Source organism: Gymnodraco acuticeps, unplaced genomic scaffold (assembly GCF_902827175.1).
Source record: "Gymnodraco acuticeps unplaced genomic scaffold, fGymAcu1.1, whole genome shotgun sequence".
Classification (NCBI taxonomy): Eukaryota; Metazoa; Chordata; class Actinopteri; order Perciformes; family Bathydraconidae; genus Gymnodraco; species Gymnodraco acuticeps.
In genome coordinates, this window is record NW_022989842.1 from 60,001 (window position 1) to 81,086 (window position 21,086).

At 39.5% G+C, this 21,086-nt stretch overlaps 1 protein-coding gene across 1 annotated transcript in view; it reads right to left on the bottom strand.

Moving 5' to 3' along the window:
- arvcfb (ARVCF delta catenin family member b) overlaps nt 1–21,086 on the bottom strand; it is a gene marked incomplete at its 3' end in the record, with an annotated part of 335,137 nt that overhangs the window by 57,695 nt on the left and 256,356 nt on the right. Inside the window, exon 9 of the mRNA XM_034236288.1 lies at nt 6,182–6,365. Within this exon, the coding sequence (XP_034092179.1) occupies nt 6,182–6,365 (184 nt within the window). The remainder of the gene's footprint in view (nt 1–6,181; nt 6,366–21,086) is intronic.

A 21,086-nucleotide genomic window follows, 5' to 3' on the forward strand; every position in this document is an offset into this window, starting at 1 on the left:
CATTATTCAACTTCTGAAATCCTCCTCTTGCTGCCTTGATATTATTCCAACAGGATTTTTCAAAGATGTTTTGCCTTGCATGGCCTCAGATCTACTTCATATAGTAAACAAATCTCTTCACTCAGGTATTTTTCCACAGGCCCTGAAAACTGCAGTCATTAAACCGCTCTTAAAAAAGAATAATCTAGATGCTTCAGTAATGAACAATTACAGGCCCATATCAAACCTCCCATTTCTAGGTAAAATCATTGAAAAAGTTGTTTTTCAACAGTTGAGTAATTTCTTGCATTTAAATGACTGTTTTGATGTGTTCCAGTCAGGCTTTCGTCCAAACCACAGCACTGAGACTGCTCTTGTAAGGTCTTTAATGACATCCACTTAAACACAGACAGTGGCAGAACTTCAGTGTTAGTATTATTAGATCTCAGTGCTGCGTTTGACACTGTTGACCACAGCATATTACTAGACCGACTGGAGAACTGGGTGGGACTTTCGGAAACAGTTCTGAATTGGTTTGAATCCTACTTAAAGGACAGAAACAACTTTGTTTCTATAGGTAAATACACATCTGAGTTGACAAATATGACATGTGGGGGTTCCTCAAGGCTCCATCTTGGGGCCTCTTCTCTTTAACATCTACATGCTACCACTGGCTCAGATAATGAAGAACAACAAAATAAGTTACCATAGCTATGCAGATGACACACAAATTTACGTAACAATTTCACCAGGAGACTATGCTCCAATTCAAACACTGAGTAAGTGCATTGAACAAATCAATGACTGGATGTGTCAGAACTTTCTCCAATTAAACAAAGATAAAACTGAGGTAATGGTTTTTGGAGCCAAGGCAGAACGTATACAAGTTAGCGCTGAGCTTCAGTGTGCAATGTTCAAAACAACAGATAAAGCCAGAAATCTAGGTGTAGTCATGGACTCTGACCTGAGTTTCAACAGTCACATTAAAACTGTTACTAAATCAGCCTACTATCACCTAAAGAATATATCTAGGATTAAAAGACTAATGTCACAGCAGGATTTGGAAAAACTTGTCCATGCTTTTATCTTCAGTAGACTCGACTACTGTAATGGTGTCTTCACAGGTCTCACTAAAATCTATTAGGAAGCTGCAGCTGATTCAGAACGCCGCTGCTCGAGTCCTCACTAACACTAAGAAAGTGGATCACATCACTCCAGTTCTGAAGTCTTTACACTGGCTTCCGGTGTGTCAAAGAATATATTTCAAAATACTGCTGCTGGTTTATAAAGCACTGAATGGTTTAGGCCCAAAATACATTTCTGACCTCCTGCTAAATTATGAACCATCCAGATCTCTCAGGTCTTCAGGGACTGGTCAGCTTTCTGTCCCCAGAGTCAGAACTAAACATGGTAAAGCAGCGTTCAGTTATTATGCTCCAAACATCTGGAACAATCTCCCAGAAACCTGCAGGTCCGCTGCAACTCTGACTACTTTTAAATCCAGGCTGAAGACTTTTCTTTTTGCCGCTGCTTTTAATTGAACTATTCATATCTTAGACTGCACTGTAACTTTTATCCATGTACTTTTTTCTTTTAATGTTTAATTGACAGCACTGTAACTTTTATCCATGTATTTTTTCTTTTAATGTTTATTTTATTAGCTTTTCTTTTTAATGACTGATTTTAAATGCCATTTTCTTAATCTCTTTCATTTTTTGTAAAGCACTTTGAATTGCCTTGTGTTGAAAAGTGCTATATAAATAAACTTGCCTTGCCTTGCCTTGCCTACTTTCTACTTCTTACATGTTGAACACAAATACCTGTACTTTCTACTTCTTACATGTTGAACACAAATACCTGTACTTTCTACTTCTCACATGTTGAACACAAATACCTGTACTTTCTACTTCTCACATGTTGAACTCAAATACCTGTACTTTCTACTTCTCACATGTTGAACACAAATACCTGTACTTTCTACTTCTCACATGTTGAACACAAATACCTGTACTTTATACTTCTCACATGTTGAACTCAAATACCTGTACTTTATACTTCTCACATGTTGAACACAAATACCTGTACTTTCTACTTCTTACATGTTGAACACAAATACCTGTACTTTCTACTTCTCACATGTTGAACTCAAATACCTGTACTTTCTACTTCTTACATGTTGAACACAAATACCTGTACTTTCTACTTCTCACATGTTGAACACAAATACCTGTACTTTCTACTTCTTACATGTTGAACTCAAATACCTGTACTTTATACTTCTCACATGTTGAACACAAATACCTGTACTTTCTACTTCTTACATGTTGAACACAAATACCTGTACTTTCTACTTCTTACATGTTGAACACAAATACCTGTACTTTCTACTTCTCACATGTTGAACACAAATACCTGTACTTTCTACTTCTTACATGTTGAACTCAAATACCTGTACTTTCTACTTCTTACATGTTGAACCCAAATACTTGTACTTTCTACTTCTTACATGTTGAACTCAAATACCTGTACTTTCTACTTCTTACATGTTGAACCCAATACTTGTACTTTCTACTTCTTACATGTTGAACTCAAATACCTGTACTTTCTACTTCTTACATGTTGAACCCAATACTTGTACTTTCTACTTCTTACATGTTGAACCCAAATACTTGTACTTTCTACTTCTTACATGTTGAACTCAAATACCTGTACTTTCTACTTCTTACATGTTGAACTCAAATACCTGTACTTTCTACTTCTTACATGTTGAACACAAATACCTGTACTTTCTACTTCTTACATGTTGAACTCAAATACCTGTACTTTCCACTTCTCTCATTTTCCAAACAGCTGGTTCCTTTAGTCTGAATGTGTGTTTGATGCGTGATCATTATTCTTTAGAGTCATTGCGTGTCTATTGATTTGAACACGATCCGTGTATCCATCATTTCCTGGTCTTCTCTAAAGAAGAGGGACCAATGGAAACGTTGTCATGTTGCCGTTGTTCAGCATGGAAACATTCATTAGCTAACAGTGACATTATTGTTCTATTAATATAAAGGGAGGTCAGGTACTCTTTAAAACAGCTGCTAGTTATGGGTACTTTTTACTGAAGTACATTTCAAAGCCTCTTTACTTTTACTTGAGTAAAGAAGTTTAGTCAGTACTTCTACTTTTACCAGAGTATTTTTAAACACGAGTATCTGTACTTCTACTTGAGTAAAGGATGTGTGTACTTTTGCCATCTCTGCATATCGACATCATGCCACCAAGCATCAGCTTTTACTATAGTGTCAAGATCTATTTCTGTACAATGATGTCACAGAAGTTGATTATAAAAGTGCTTTACATAAACTAAAAGGCAATAGAAAACAGCAATCTTCTCAGATTTAACATGGATTATTGTTGAGTCATTTAGCTGGACTTTTTCGACTAACAATAATGTGTCATGATACAGTCTTTTTCATTTAAGTGCAATGCATATTGAGTGTAGCTCTACTTGGGCAATGAGCAGACATTTATGGTGTTAAATAAATACAAATTTCTGTTCTTTATCGTGAAGAAAATACAATATTGACATCATATATTGTCCTTGGCCTCCCTAAATAATGACCATTTAAAAATCTCTTATTGGTAGAACATCTAATTCAATCCAATGTGTGTTTATTGTTTTACTCACCAACAAAATGAAAGACATATTGACTTGTTGTCAAGAGGGAGCGATCTGCACCGTGGACTCAATTTATCTCCTCTCAGCCTGAATAAGCCTCAGTCTAACTTCATTTGTGTGATTATTGAATCGTAGCCTGTTTATTTGAGGCTGCTCATTGTCCCAGGGTGGAGTGGATACAAAGCTACGCATCCTATTTCAGAACAACAACAAACAAAGAGAGGTGCTGGGATTTATGTTTTCCTGAAGTGACCCATGCAATCCCACTGAAGACAGACAACCAGAATACTTCATACGCCTCTATCGTAAAATATTTCAGTACCCAAATAATTTTAACCTGACCCTGGCTCAGAGCCAACAATGCACATGTTCAGTCTCATATATGCCTCACCTGTCCCCAGATACAACTGCTCAGTCAGTAAAAGCATTCATGGCTGTCGGCATGTTAAAGGTCCACTCCATACAATCCAGAGTAATCTCTATAATGTGTCCATGGTTAAAACCCAAATTGACATGTGCCCCTCAACTTTTGCCTAATGTCGTTCTGGGCCATTCCACATTTACAACTGGATTGTTTCCTAGGTTTGCTACATTGTTTATGTCCAATAATTCACATTTAAGAGTGTTTGACCAGGGGGGGATTCTGTGTGGCTGCAGTTGTGGATAATCAAAAATAAGGTTTAATAAGTTTGCTTGAACCTGTTTTAAAAAAGTGTTTAATTTCTTCAAAGTAAAATGTTCAAATTGCTTGTTGTATCTAATCCTCTGTCCCAAACCCCACAGATATACAATTTGTCAAATACATATGACAAATAATAAATACATCAGACGTTCACAATGGAGAAGCTTGCACAGGCAAAAGTTTGGTAGTTTCGTTTAAAGTGGACCTATTGCGCTATATTGGGAAACATATATTGTAGGGCCATACCTATACAACACATGTCTGTGAAGTTTTTTGCTTAAAAAACCAAACAGATCACTCATTGTAGCCATGCGTCATACTGCTCATACCCCTCTTTTGCAGCCCTGTTGCAAACAGGCTGATTCTGCTGCTAGCCACGCCCCTTTGTAGCGTCACGCAGCTTTCCCCTGCTACCGGGAGATCTCAGCTAAACGCTGCGGTGATTAAATGCCATGTTATGCTCCTAACTACTTCAAGCTTTATTTCTGAAACAGTATGGAGCTCAAGCCTTTCTCTCTCGCAGGGTTTACCACAAGGACATTACGTTACACATACTGTATTCTCTCCAGTAGCCTACAGCGTTAGCTCCATGGCTAGCTCTGAGTGTTAGCATGCTTGCTAATGTAAACACACAGCATATTACTCCCAAAACACGCTGCGCATTGTCTCTGATACAGCATAGCTTGACATGTTCTTTCTTAAGTGTTATTATATATATAACAACTTTACTCTAAGCTTCCAGCAGACATCCTGCTGAATACAGACACACAGCTGCGACTGTATACGGAGACGATAGGTCACGTGTCACGTCGGCCGGATGTCGCCAATGACGTTATAGGAGCGAAGATTCTGGATTTGCTTGTCGGCACCCCCGTTTTTAGTTTTTTTTTTAGATGTGGGTACGGAGGAAAAGAGAGAGGGTTTTGTTCCCTGACACTTTGTGAGTTCCCTGACACACCGGGGACACATATTTATGTATAAAAGAAATCAAAAGGGGCATTTTGCATAATAGGTCCCCTTTAAGTTATGATTCTGTGGTCAGGATATTTTAACGTTCAAAACACAGTGGTGCACATCCAAAAACCTTTGAAAGGTGAGGGACCAATAGGATACATGAAACAAATGTACTTAAATTTGCAATTTAACATATATATACACATAGTTTTTAGAAAGCTGTATATCTCCAAACCCCAATACCTCTGTATAAAACACACTATAGTTTAAAGCACAAGCGGCAAACTCCAAGTCTTAAAAGTGAGACCAATGTGGAAGTGCCTTAATCCACGTGTTGCAAAATGAAATATGTTTGTATAAACGTTTTTTAACTCGGATTTCATTTTCCTGACACCGTTATGTTTTCAATTGCTAATTTAAATTATTTATCAATGCAACCTGATGTTAATTTTTTTAATTATGGTCCCATTTAGAGTAAATTAGACGATAAAGAAGCATGTGCTTGATGTCTGTCTTGTTATTGACAGGTTGCTCCCATTCAGTATTGTTCCATTGAGGTGGTGTCAGTGTATTCACCTTGAAACTTCACAATGTTTTCTGTTCATGAAAGTTAATTGCATGGTTGTACTGAGCTCTCTTATGTAACCACTGTTTGCAAAAAACCAGATAGTGACAGGTATAGTTTTTAGAAAGCTGTATTTCTCCAAACCTCAATACCTCTGTGTAAAACATGCAATAGTTGTTTTTGAATAACCACTTAAACTGCATTGTTGGGCTTATTAAAATTGAAACCCAGTGTTCAATGAATGTGAGATATTTCTCTGAATCAATGGCTATACTCAGAAACCACAACAACTGAATCATCATCAGCTCCATGTGTTTCGTGCTGACCCTACCTGAGGCAGCCGGAGGTGTTCTTGAACACGGTGGTCCACTCGGCGTCCCGCGGCTTCGAGTCCTCGTTGGGCTCGTGCTCCCACCCCGAGTGGGGGATGATGACCTCGTTGGTGAGGGTCTGCAGGCCGTGGTTTATGATCACCATCTTCAGGGGCTCGTAGGATGACAGGTTCCACAAGGTTCCTGAGGAGGGAGGAGAAAGAAGAGAGACATTAGTAAACATATTAAGATGATAATGCGGAAGGGTTCGAAATAGAAAGAGAGTTATGAGGAGAAAAAGAGGGATTCAGCTTAATATTTAATATTCCATCCCTCACATACTTATGTATATATAATAACTTGCTTTATATTTTGTTTGTTTGGTAACACTATATATTAAGGTACACACAAATGAACCATCAACTAGTTGTTAATTAACATGCATATTAGCAGTATATTGGCTCTTTATTAGTCATTATAAAACACTTATTCTACACGAACATATTCTACAAGTAATAGGCCATTAGTTGAGTTTTTCCTCAATAACCCTCTAATCAGTGCTTATTTGTTGCAAGTAAGGAAGTTGTTGTACATGAGTTTTGGTCTTAATATGCTCTGCTCAATATGGGCCTAATAAGGCAGTACAAGAATAGTAATTCTCCCATAATAACACTTAACAAATATGGTCTATTCTTACTGTAACAAGACATGAAATTATAAGTGCTAATTGTGTCTAAATAACTCAACATTATGTATTTATATCTAAGAATATGTTTTGGGGTATTGACAGTTCAGCTACCAATAGCAGTGGCTCAGTCAGTAGGGGGCTTGGACTGTGAGCCGTAGTCCCCGAACAGACCTAAATATGGAGTGTGGACTGCTACTTGGAGAGGTCCCAGTTCACCTCCTGGGCCCTGCCGTGGTGCCCTTGAGTAAGGCACCGGACATCCCCCTTCCCCCCTCACTCCCATTGCTCCCGGGCGCTGTGCAATAGCTGCCCACTTCTCCTAGTACTAGACTCCTGGTACTAGGATCAGTACTTGAATTGGGCCGGTACCCATCATGTGTTACCGGCACTTCTTACTGAGTACCGGTAAAATGCCGGTACTCAGCCGCCGGCAGCATGTCATGACGCATGACAACAAATATGCCCAGCGTACATCTATGACGCGCCGCAGCGATAGACTAGAGCAGAAAATACATCACATAATGTTATCATTTCGAAAATGTTAGCGTGGCTTAATAATAGTGCGAAAAGACAGCAGTTGTCGCCGGACAAGGATTCCCTCTCTCCTTTCCTGCTGAGAGATGGTGAGTGTACTCAGGGACGAGGAGTCATTTAACCAGCCGCCAGTAGGAGTCAGGCTTTACTTTCTTTTATATCCATAAAGAAAAAGTAAATCTGTTTACAGTTCTGTTTCATATGGATGTTGAGAGGTATCCATATATCTCTTCATGTTACTCTCAAAGTGCACCAGATTGATGCATCTAACTTCAATATTTAAAAAAAAATCTTCCCGGGGAAGCATGCCCCTGGACCCCCCTAGAGGGTGTCAGGTCCACTCCCCACTTATAAAAATAGCACTTTACCACTGCACTCTAATCATTTTGTTTCAGTACAGTGAGCCTTTCTAAAATATACAGTAAAGAGACAAACCCACCAGCATTATAGGATATAGACTTTGAGCCAAATACTTGTTTTTGGGCTGTATAAATAAATTGACTTGAAACAGTTGCTGATTTAGAGTACTGGCACCTTTTTGATTCCAACTCAAGCACTGACTAGGATGGGTTAAAAGCAGAGAACACATTTCACTGTGTGTGCTGTGTGCTCTGCCTGTGTGACCATTAAAGAGGGGTTCATCCCTCCCATTCTATCTATTCTATAGCAAGGTGATATTGACATGTTTCATATGTGTAACATTTGTACTGAAGGTTAGACAGGAAACCGGGTACAGGAAGTAGGAGAAAGTGAACTGAATAGCATGGGAGTACGGCACTGCTACTAATGGCTTATTACTTGTAGAATATGGTCATGTAGAATAAGGCATTATTAAGTGTTTTATTATGACTAATAAAGAGCCAATAAACTGCTAATACGCATGTTAATTAACAACTAGTTGATGGTTAATTTGTGTACCTTAATATAAAGTGTTTTTGTTATTGTTCATTTGTGAATTCAACATGTATATTTTCTACTATTTTTAATTGTTATTGTACAATGCCATGTCTTTAATGCTGCTGCAACACAAACATTTCCCAAATTGGGATCAATAAAGTACTATCTTATCTTATCTTATAATGGCTCAGAAAAGGGGAATAGGAGGAGTGAAATATAACGACAGCTGTAAAGCAGCCAAACAAACAGCAGTGCAGACTTTAAAGCTGCAATCAAAACCACATTATGACTGGCAATAAGCACAAATGAAAAACAACAATTATATAGTTGTTCATTAGTGCGGCACGGCATCAAATGGTCATAAGAGAGAGAGTTTTATTATGATCCCATGAGGACTATTACTACGTCGTGATCAATACTGAGCTTATATAAGACTTATGTGATATTTCTATATTATTCTTGTAATATTGCTATAGAAATAGTGAGGTGTCAGTGAACTTATAATGCTTTACTGTATGTGATTTCTACACTAATGCAGTGTCACTAATGGGATAATATACCTATTGGACCTTATTGTGTGCACTGTATTCATTAGAAGGTAACTACACTGACAGTCTGTATCCATTACAGGGTCTATGCAGGAATCCTGAAGTCAGACCTTTTAAGACCCTTTCCATACATTTTAAGACCTCATCGCCACTTTGAGTTCTAACCGGTTACCTTGGCGACACACTTTACCTCACATTGACTATATACAGTTTTGATTGTCCTTCCTCCTTATCTTCCAACCATTTGGACGCAGACTTGCATTTCCCCATAACGATGTTGCTTAGCAACCGGCGTAAACGGACTTTCGCGCTATCAAGCAGTGAGCGTGCGATGTCCTGTTCAGATGACGTCAAACCCAACGGGATGCCATCAATAAACGACACAGAATCACACTACACACCTACGCAATGATTACATTCAGGCAGACGGTAGAATACAACCTCTTTGGACCATTTATATACTTATTGAAAACAAGCTACAAAATGTAATACCTTGGAAAATGCCCTTTAATACTTTTTAATAGCCTTCATTTTCGCTAAATTGATTTATCAACTTTTAATACTTTTGAAGACCCCGCGGACGCCCTGACTAATGCAGTGTCACTAATGGGATAATATACCTATTGGACCTAATTGTGTGCACTGTATTCATTAGAAGGTAACTACACTGACAGTCTGTATCCATTACCTCCTCCATTTTATCACCCAAACAATCCAAGCGGGAGAACGAGCATTTTCTATTCACCTGAAAATCTCTGTTCCAGCAGCATATTTTATAGTTCTGCACAAAGAAGGGAAACTAAATTGAGCGGGTTATGTGCGTCCTGAGGTTTCACAAGAGAAGGCAGGAAGAAAAGGAGAGATATTTGGCAGTATAACAAGGCGGCAATACAAAAAAAAACGACATTAAAGCATCAGATGGGTTTTCAATCTGACACATGAAGAGAACAAAAATGAAACGTTGAAGTCCATGTTTGACACGGCTTGAGTTTCACTTTTTACTAGCGCACCATTTTTGGCTTTGTCTGTCATCTCTTATCACCGTCCTTTTAACTTTAGCTGGCAATCTGATCCGGAGATATGTTATTATAGAGTAGAGAGGTTAGAAAGTCTGACATTATGAATATGAACCTGAAATATGAGTCACATTAAAAGTATGCAAAGTTAGCTACTAATTGTTACTGTCAGCAGTACAATGAAATAGTTTTGCACGATGAATCTAACTGCAACTGCAAATTCATTATTTATATACTTTTTATTATTATACTTATTCAAATGAAAGCACCACACGTTAAGAAAAACAGTGGGGATATTTATGAATATACTGTTTGCAGATTATCTTAACTTTGACGGAAGAAATATTTTGTATTTTGAAAAAAGTAATGTACAAATGTTTAAGTTCTTGTATTGTTTTAAGGTACTTCACATTTGCATGTTTTGAGCAGAGAAATACACAATTCAAAAATGATCAGTCGTCTGCATTTCACCCAAGCTAGTACACTCATGATACCATCTGTTTATTATATCACAATAACACTCACAATAGTGTCCAAAGTCATTGCTTAAGGAAAACTAATACTGTCCTAGTTTGACACTAAAGTAAATGTATAATCATGATGTTGTGAGGAAAGGGGCTTATTTCTGTGATTTCTAATGGGGTGAATGCACCTCTTAGCTTTTAAATGTAATGTCTAAGTCAATCTAAAAACAAGTGTAGGAAGTTTAGATTTAATTTGAGTTATGATTGGAAGTATCTTAATATGTGTCACATCTCGCATCCACTGAAGCTGCCTGTGTTCGGGGAAAGTTCAAATCTATAAACTAAAATACCAAAGAAGTTTCTGATGTTTTTATAACTAGAATTCTCCTGTATTTTCCACACACACACACACACACGCACACACACACACACACACACACACACACACACACACACACACACACACACACACACACACACACACACACACACACACACACACACACACACACACACACACACACACACACACACACACACACACACACACACACACACACACACACACACACACACACCACACACACACACACACACACACACACACACACACACACACACACACACACACACACACACACACACACACACACACACACACACACACACACACACACACACACACACACACACACACACACACACACACCATGTATACATCACTTCAGGGGACATTACATGGACTTACATGCATTTCCTGGAGACTTATCCTAACCTTAACCATAACCAGCACATGCCTAACCCTAACCCTTACCCTAAACCTAATCATAAACCTAACCAAGTCTTCACCCTAAAATTAATGATTGCCCTCATGGGGACCTCCAATTTGTCCCCATAAGGGAGGCGAGTCCCCACACGTGATTGTGTAAACAGATGTAGGTCCCCACAAGTATAGTAATGCTAGGCCACACACACACACACACACACACCCTTTCTACACCCTCACGTTGATCCAGAGGAACAACAGCTTGGAGCTAAAGCATTTTGATTAAACAAACACAAATCCACACATGAACACATACACACAACAGCTTATAGACATGTGCACTTAGCATATACAAACTGTTACACACATGTACACACACCCACAGTCTGTGCTTCCTTCTTGTCCTGTAATAACAGACCATTAGCGGAGCAGTGAAACTCACACTCCCTCGCACTGTTCCTTAGAAACAGTTTCAGTACATTTTCCAGATGGTCAATATTGCCTCCGTTAAATCATGCTCTCTGCACACAGGAAGAAAAAAATAAGTCTCGGCGGATAGACGCAGGCTATAAATAGATCCAGTCCTTCTGGTGTGGTTGCGCCTGGAGAAAAACTGGTTTTGACATTGAAAAAGAAACCTCATTATACTAATCCGCATACTGTGGATATTTTAAGTTTGAATGCAACACATTTCCATTCAAGCCCCTCTCCATTGCATCTGTATAGTATCTGTGTTATGCAACCAAGCAAAACAGGCAACAAGGCTACCAGTATCATATTGGAAAGCTATTAAATAGATCAATAAGCTGAGGTGTCCAACGCCATGCAGGATATTGAACACACACTTAAGCCTCAAGCCATCTTTATAATCCTGTGTGCTTAACAGATCATCATTATAGGACTGGAAGTGCAGCGAGGATATTTGACATTTGAAACACAAGCGGCAAAAACTCCAGGTCAGAAAAGACAAGCCAACGTGGAAGTGCCTTAAACGTTCACTCTGTCTAAGTCTACGTATTGCAAAATGTAATGTTTGTATATGTGAATTTGTAACTGATTGCATTTTCCTGACACGATTATGTCCTCGATTTCTAGTTTAAAGTATTTTAAAACAGCATGGTGTTAATTTCCTTCATTATTGTCCCATTTAGAGCAAGTTAGACAATACAGAAGCATGTGCTTGATGTCTGTCTAGTTATTGACAAGCTGCTACCAGTCTGTGTTGTCCAATTGAGGTAGTGTCAGTGTATTCATCTTGAGACTTCACAATGTTTTCTGTTCATGAAAGTTAATCGCTTGGTTGTACTGAGCTTCACCCTCTGATGCAAGCGTAAAAACAGTAATCCACAAAAAGACGGATGAGGTCAAAGTCACTGAGTCCACTTCTTGTCTATATTTGGATATTTTTGATCATCTGCTATAATTTTACTAAATTCATTTAACTTAATAAGTCCCTATAGACCAGGGGTGTTAAACTCAAATCCGGCCCGTGACTTCATTCCATGTGGCCCCACAAGAGCGTGCAAAGAATATAATATGTTTTTTATACGGTTACGTGCCGATTTACAGAAGCACGTTGCCCATAAACTACATGTCCCAAGGGACGGGTGGCGCAGTGGTCTGTGCATCTGATCATCAGATCAAGGGGGGTGCTGGGGAACTCCAGTTCGAAACCCGCTCCTGCCGCCACTGCGTCAGGCCGTTGTGTCCTTGGGCAAGACACTTCACCCGGATTTGCTCCTGTGGGTGTATGATATCAATGTGTACTTAAAGCGCCTCGATGACTTCGAGGCGTGAAGATGGAGGGTGCGGCGCAGTGCGCTGTGCAATGATCATCAGATCAAGGGATGAAACCCAACCGCTGCTGCGTCTGTAAAGCCGGTGTGTCCTTGGGCAAGACACTTCACCTGAACTTGCTCCTGTGGGTATTGTCCACAGTGACCATCGCATGTATACAAAATATGTGTAATGTGTATTTGTAAAGCGCTTTGACCATCTGGAAAAGCGCTATAATAAATGTAAGGAATTATTATTATGTCCCACAATGCATCTCAAATATGCCTTTTTTCTCAGAATGTTGCAGTTTTTTCTTCAAAATATGCTTTTTTCTTAGAATTTACCTTTTTCTCAGAATTGTTCTTCTTTTCAAAATGTTTCTTTTTTTTCAAAATGTCACTTATTTCTTTTGATTTTGACTTTTTTTTCAGAATGTGACTTTCTTTTAAAATCATTTTGTGACATTCTCACTGAAGACACTTGCAATTATTTGCCCCAGACTTCTGCTTTCAGATGTAGTTAATTATGAAGTTATTACCCTATCTGATAATAATCCAATGCAGAGGCAATCATGTCATATAAGACATTATTTTATATATATTACATATTTGTATATTTATAAAGTCTTAAAGTTACAACCGGCCCTTTGAGTGCAACCATAATGCTGATGTGGCCCTCGGTGAAATTGAGTTTGACACCCCTGCTATAGACCAAGGCTGTATGACCATCAAAACCATCACACTCTTCCTCCTATGATCCACAAAGCTTCTTGTAAGCACAACATTGCCTGTGGGAAAATGTCCCCAGTGGCCTAAACAAACAATATTCATATAGTTACATTGTTAAATGAAAGCAGCTTTAATTTGTGCTTCATGCGTTTACTATATATTTCATACCTCTACAAATCTAAAATAGATTTTTCCCAGAAACACTTTCATGCTATGTTAAACTTGGGCGAAAGCAAGCTGAGATATTGTGTAAAACATATGGATGTTCTTCTATCGGCATAATAAATCTCTGATTGAAGAAATTCAAACAGTATGTGGCCTTAATCTTAATGTGTTTTTCTGTTTACCCAGTTAAAGGTGTGGAGCGAGTGATTGGTCAGCACTGTTTGATTGTAGGGCTAAAGATTGGTTAACCTGTAAGAGCGCTTTCCTGATTGCACAGTGCATACGTATGTGTAACTCAAGTATCACAAAAAGCAGTAAAGATGTCATTACACTTAGTGTGGCGCACAGAGTAAGTGTATACATGTAAACATATTCCATGTAAGCAGGAGGGAGACAAATATATACTTATACTGAAACATATAAGACGGGAAAAACATGTATTTTTGCAATCTTGTTCGGTATTTTTTAAATATAACTGGCACTGTGTTGATGCTCTTAATAACTCTCATTTGACAAACCATAGCTTTTAGTCAAACACCCACTCTTTGCCTGGAGCATGTTTTTTTCCAGTCTCTTTTTTATAAGCTGAATTTTGTCATTTATTTGAACCCCACGCTTGAGAGGGTAAAAGAGGAAGTATCAGAATCTAGGCATGAAGCACATTAACAACAAATGTGCTCATGTGGTGTGTATATTCTGCCAGTAACATTGATGCCTGACAGCTTGATTAACTCCATTGTTGTGTCATTAGCATCAGCTTTACTTATGACAAGCAGCACTTAACAAGCTGTCAATACAAGACCCATACACATGGAAGAACAGGGCAACTGACCACATCACCCCCATTCTCACTCAACTACACTGGCTTCCTGTACGCTACCGTATTGAATACAAGAACCTTCTACTCACATATAAAGCTCTCCACAACCTAGTCCCCATCTACATCACCGAGCTCCTTCAGGGGTACACCCCCTCCCGCACCCTCCGCTCTTCCTCCCCAGGACTTCTCACCATCCCAAGCTCTCGCCTCAAACCCATGGGTGCTCGAGCTTTCAGCTGCTCGGCTCCCAGACTCTGGAACTCCCTGCCACCACAGTCTGATTCCATAAAAACATTCAAAACCCAACTCAAAAACTCACCTGTTCAAACTGGCATTCTCATTATAACCTGTACCCTGTGTCTTTCTGTGTCCTCTTGCGTCTTTTTGTAGTCCATTTCCTGTTTGTCTTGTTTTACCCCGGCTGACATTTCATTAAATCCACTGTTTTAATTTTCCCTATATTACCCTATGCCCTGTAAGGTGTATGAAAGGCGCTCTCCAAATAAAATGTATTATTATTATTATTGAGGAGAGATCTGATTGATATATCCATTGAACGATGTGCTCTTATTTTGAAAGACTGTTAACAATCATATTTACTTGTCTTCTCATAAATATCTCACTTCTATGAGGCGTGAAGGAAGTACGTGACTCTTTCCAGAAGACGTCGCAGATGTCCCCGGGACCTTTCCGACACCTGCGGATGATATTAGCGCCATCTCGGTTTACGACTTCGTTGTTATCTCCGTGTTTTGGAATATATAAGCCTGATATTTTTTCCTGCTCCGTTGAGCAACATACCCGGTGTGTGAGTTAACCCATATCCTTGTATGTGATTGAACTCTGCTCCTTCTTGCAAGAATAAATTAGTACCTGATTATTGATTCTCAACCTGGTGTCGAGTGATATTTTCCCAACACACTTGAACATTAAAATGTGCCACTTTGTAGTGAACAACAGGTGGTCTATTTTTAGAAGCTTTGAGGTGTCATTAAAACAAGTCAATTCAATGGACCATAATGTAGTTCTCTTATAACCAGGGGTGCACATAACTTTTTTGCCCTGGTTCTCAAAGGAGCACCTGGAGATGTTGCTTGGTGCTCATCCTTAAAATGAAATAAATAAACCGGTCTTTATTTGTCAGACACACGGCACAGAACACACAGAGGTGAACACAGAACACACATGCAGAGGTGAACACAAGACAACATTAGCACGACCAGTAATCCTACAAGCTGTCATCACTCCCCTCCTGACTGTTCTCCTCACTGTCTTCCTCTCTGTCAGACATGGTAGCTGATGATGTAGGCCTACTACTTCCTCTCTGGTTGAGTCTGCGATTAGCTGCTTGCATCCACAAGTCAACAGCTGGGTTTGGGTCGAAAGTCCAGTTTTAAAAGGATATGTTTGATTACTGTCCTATAGTATGTTGGAATGATTTCAAACCTGTTTATCCCAATAATTATAAAGGAGTGCCTTGGAAATATGTGTTTACATAAATTGTGACCAAACCGTTTGAACTTAGACTAAAGTGAACTATCTAAACACTCAGAGTCCTTTACCTCACTGAGCTGTAGTTATCAGTCTATCGGTCTGACTGGAGAGGACTCTCCCTCCACATCATTGTAGAAACATCTTTTTCTTATATCCGCAGCTAGCACCAGATTCTAATAACAACAGCACCGGTACCGGTGCACCCTCCCTCTCTCCCTCGCTCACTCGCATTTTGGCTGTGAGCTGCGGGTGCCAGACAAGCCAACATCCCCCATTTTCATCACTTTAGGATGAGCACCAACGGTCAAAAATGTATTTTTTTCCTCCCAGAACTACCAGCGCAGCGCCTCCACAGATCTGGCGCCAGTGCGACGGGCAGGCCCTGAGTTCATATGCAACTCGCAAATATCTTTCTCTCTCTCTTCTCTCTCCTCTCTTCTCTCTTTTCTCTTCTCCCTTCTCTCTCCCTCTCTCTCAATGTTGGTACGCAAATGCGCCTTTTTTCAAATGACCCGGTGCTCTTTTTTTGGCCGAGGTGCGCATGCGCACCTGCGCACCAGTTATGTGCAGCCCTGCTTATAACCTAACATTAGCGTTATACTTCGGGCGATTGCATTTATGCTTCAACTATTATAAAAGTAGTGTAAATATATGGACAAAACATGCATCATAGGAATCATACACTTGTGTTTGCCACAGATCTCATTTTGTGCGATATTCCAAAATACAAAATGGGAACGTCGCATAAAAGCAAAAAGAAAGTTGCAAAAGCAAAAAAGATTTAGCCTAAAAAGAAGATACCCGAGTCTGCATGCACGACCCAACTGTAGGAGCCAAAATGCTACTTAGCCTGAGTTTATTATTTCTTTTAGTATCATTTGTTTACGTAAATGGACTGTACTTATATAGCGCTTTATCCAGTCTTTACGACCCCTCAAAGCGCTTTACATACTACATGTCATTCACCCATTCACACCCATTCATACAGAGCAGTACCACTTGCTCTAGGACCTAACATTCACACACATTCACACACCGTTGGCCATCGGGAGCAACTCAGGGTTAAGTATCTTGCCCAAGGATACATCGACATGTTGACTGCATGGGCTGGGATCGAACTCCCTCGCAGCCACAGTCGCCTGTTTACGTCACTTTTATTTGTATTTGTTGAGCACTTCTGGCAATTGTCACATGGGTGTGGTTTGTGTATACAGGTCACATGTCAGGTGATGATGACAGAGCTTGCGCTGACATTTTTAATTTTGATCGTTTTAGTCCTTCTAAGTAATTTTCGAACGTCAGTATGGACTTCCTCATTGAAAACGCGTGGTAGCATGAACCAAGCTTAGCCTCTCTGCCACTCAAATTTAAATGGGAATTGAGCCGCCGCCCCCCCCCCAACCCTCTGTCTGTTCTCCATCACCTCCAGTATTCCCGCTGAAGCCCTGCTCAGGGAATCAGTCAGCTCGACACTGATCACATATGCCAGAGGGGAAGGGAAAGGCATGTCTTTGCGGAGGCTGTGATCCATCAAGTCCGACAGGCCCACAGCCCACAGACACAATGTTATTTAAGATGACAGAGAGCTGTGAAAGTGACGATCTCCATCCCGCGTCCTGCCACTGTTTCAGGCCGCTGACTCTACATCAGGTTTAGTGTATTTGCTGTCTTCTGTCAGCCTGTCAGAGGACGGTGTGATGAAGACGTCCTGCTGTCACGAGGCAGATAGCAGCCAATTGGGATGTCAAAGACTTATTTTGAACATGGAGTATATTTTACTACCTGGATTTGTTAGAAAAACATAAACTTCTGGTTTTAGTTTAGGTTATTGTCCTTTAAGATTGGAAAGACAGAAGTCAGACCAACATCCCTCATCAATCCACATCCAACATTGAGGCTTGCTAGTGATCTAAGAGTGTTTTATTGCTATCGTTGTGTAAGAATCTGGCATAATTGACACGATAAAGGGGTTTGATTTATCATATTTCCATATAAGCAAGTTAATATAATCTGATTCAAGTCTTATATTTGAAAAACTGTGATAGTATAATGAACAAACCACAAAATCTGAGTTCAAATACTCATACTGTTACTGGAAAAGTGGGATATATATTTACATTTAACACAAACAACATCACAGCAATACTTTATGTACAATCTGGACCTTTGTGTGCAGAGTATTAATTGAATTATAGTGTGTTTTTGATGGTAGATACAGTGTCAAAAAACATTATATTAAGAACAATTATTGTTTCGATATTTTCTTACAGTCTTATTTCCGTTTTTAGGGAAAAAGGTGTTTATCCTACCAGATGTTGGCTCTTATGGATCTCCATTGTAGATTTTCTGTTAAGATTTTTAAACATCTGTTAATGTCCACTGGAAAAAGGAGTAATTATGATCATCCTTATATTTGCAAGTTGTTTCCTGATTTTAAGCTGAGCCATGGTTTACAATTAAAATACTTTACCATGACCTTTCATAACGAAGTGAAGCTGCTTTAAAGATGTGAAAACGTTATTCCTTACTGGTTTATTAAAGTTGTTTATCTGCTGGGAAAAGTTCTGAAGGGGTAAACAGTGCAGTTGAACTGACCGTAAAGTAAACTAACTAAAAAGCATAATGAGTGAAACTAGTTTTTAAATATATTGTGACATATTCCCAGGGCCGTCCCTCCTTACAGGCCGATCGCGCAGACTGCGGAGGGAGCCTCAACTGAGCCGAAAATGCGGCGCAATTAGTGTGTGTTTCACCGCTGCTAGGCTCCACTAGCACCCCGTCCCCCCCGTCGACGCTCGCGAAACAGAGGGCCTCATAATATAACGTTGCGTGGGGCCTCATGTTGGCCAGGGACTGCCCTGCATATTCCTGTAAACAGAACTCATTAAGATATAAAACATATCCCCAAAGATGAGGAAGTGAACTCTCTCTTAAAAAGGGAAATGCTTAAGAAAGGATAATAAAGAATCTTATCTGATCTGATATTTATATAACTGTCGTATCTAATACACCTGTGATTAGTCTCAGTTTCTTTTGTCTTAAATCCAATCTAGCCACAGGGCAAGTTCAATATTATCACCTGTCTCTTCAGTTATTTATTGCCACAAACAGATTTGTATTTGTAAAAGCTTGATATGAACCAACAATTCTGAGATTGAAGCGTAAAAGACAAGATTGGGAGCAAAGGGAGAAGACGTGAGCTAAATATTGATCAAATATTCTCAATGTATTCCCTTTTCTACTTCCTCCTCGGGAATGGGAAAGGGACTGGAGCTAAGGCTAAAGCTAAGCCAAAGGCTAAAGCTAAAACTTAGGCTAAAACTAAGGCTAAGGATGAGGCTAAGGATGAGGCTAAGGATGAGGCTAAGGCTAAAACTAAGGCTAAGGATGAGGCTAAGGATGAGGCTAAGGCTAAAACTAAGGCTAAGGATGAGGCTAAGGATGAGGCTAAGGCTAAAACTAAGGCTAAGGATGAGGCTAAGGATGAGGCTAAGGATGAGGCTAAGGCTAAAACTAAGGCTAAGGATGAGGCTAAGGCTAAAACTAAGGCTAAGGATGAGGCTAAGGCTCAGGCTTAAGTTAAATCTAATGCTGATGCTGATGCTAACGCTACGGCTGACAAGGGCTGACTAAGGCTACATCTAAGGCTAAGGCTAATGCTGACGCTAAACCTAAGGCTAAGGCTGAAGCTAATGCTAATTTAATTATCCAGGGGAAAGCTGGCAGGCATGTTGCTCTTCTTTTAGCAAGGCTATTAATTTAGTTCTGCCCATTACTGTTCTCCTCCTCCCGCTCCCTCCTGTCCTTCTCCTTCTCACCCCCCAATCCATCACACTCTCAGGGGAGGAGGAGGAGGAGGAGGAGGAGGAGGAGGAGGAGGAGGAGGATTCAGTAAGTGGTCTAACTTGGTTGAAGATTTAAGTGTGTGAGTGTGCATTTGGGCGGGACCATCAGGCTGGGTGCTGATGATGCTCCACAGGAAGTGAAAGGAGGTAGGGCTATAGATGAAGGTGCACTAGGGCTGTCCCGAATACCATTTTTCGGGCTCCGGATATTCGGTAGTAATCAGCAGCGAATATTGACTTCACTATTACATCTAAGTGTATGTACGTGTGTGTCCTACATAGGAGAACAAAGAATACACTGATATTGGAAGTGTGTTAAAGCCAGTACTGAGCCAAACTAAATTTGGTTTATCATCAAAAAGATCTAAACTAAACACTACAAATTATTCTGCTGCAAAATGAGGTTGAAGAACAGATTCTCTCAGAACTAAATTAAGGCTACCAAGTCTATATGCCGTGTTTAGTGTCAATATTAGCAAATGTGCCAGTGTCTAGTCTTACACATACTGTTTGAAGCAGCACTCATCAAGTGTTTTAATAAGAATAATTGAGAAATAAAGTAATTTATAAGGGGAAACTGTATTATAAGTATCTTACATACTCATATTAATATCCCCTGAGCTGGAACTGTTATTAGGAAGTGACCAAATGTAACTTTTCAGACATAATACAAAAACATGAGCTTTAAGTATCGGTCAATATTGATCAGATTCACGTTATTGAAACTGTACTGTGTGGACTGGGATCATTGCGTTTTTTAACTTTGTAAAACAAGAGGTTAAAAAGACAAATATGTATTTACAATTACGGATCTATTACTTAAAAATAATGGTATATAAGTTAGCAGATTCGCCCTTTGTCCCGAGTATCCGACTCAGCCGTTGAGTCAGTATCGGTTCATTTATACAATTAATTACTTTCAGCGTATGCTTTATATAACTGACCAATACGTCAAAAATCAATTGATGTTAATTTAAGAGGATTTTCATTGAGATGGCTGACATTTTGCATCTCTGAAAGCTGTACATAGTATGTGCATTATGGTGGCTTTAACCTTGCAGCTGATCCTTAAGGCTCTTTACAAGGTTTTAGTATTCAGTAATACTGGCACATAGGTGCCTCTATGTTAAAACAGGGCTACATGTACACACCTAGAGACATTGACAAGTACCAACAGTATATTT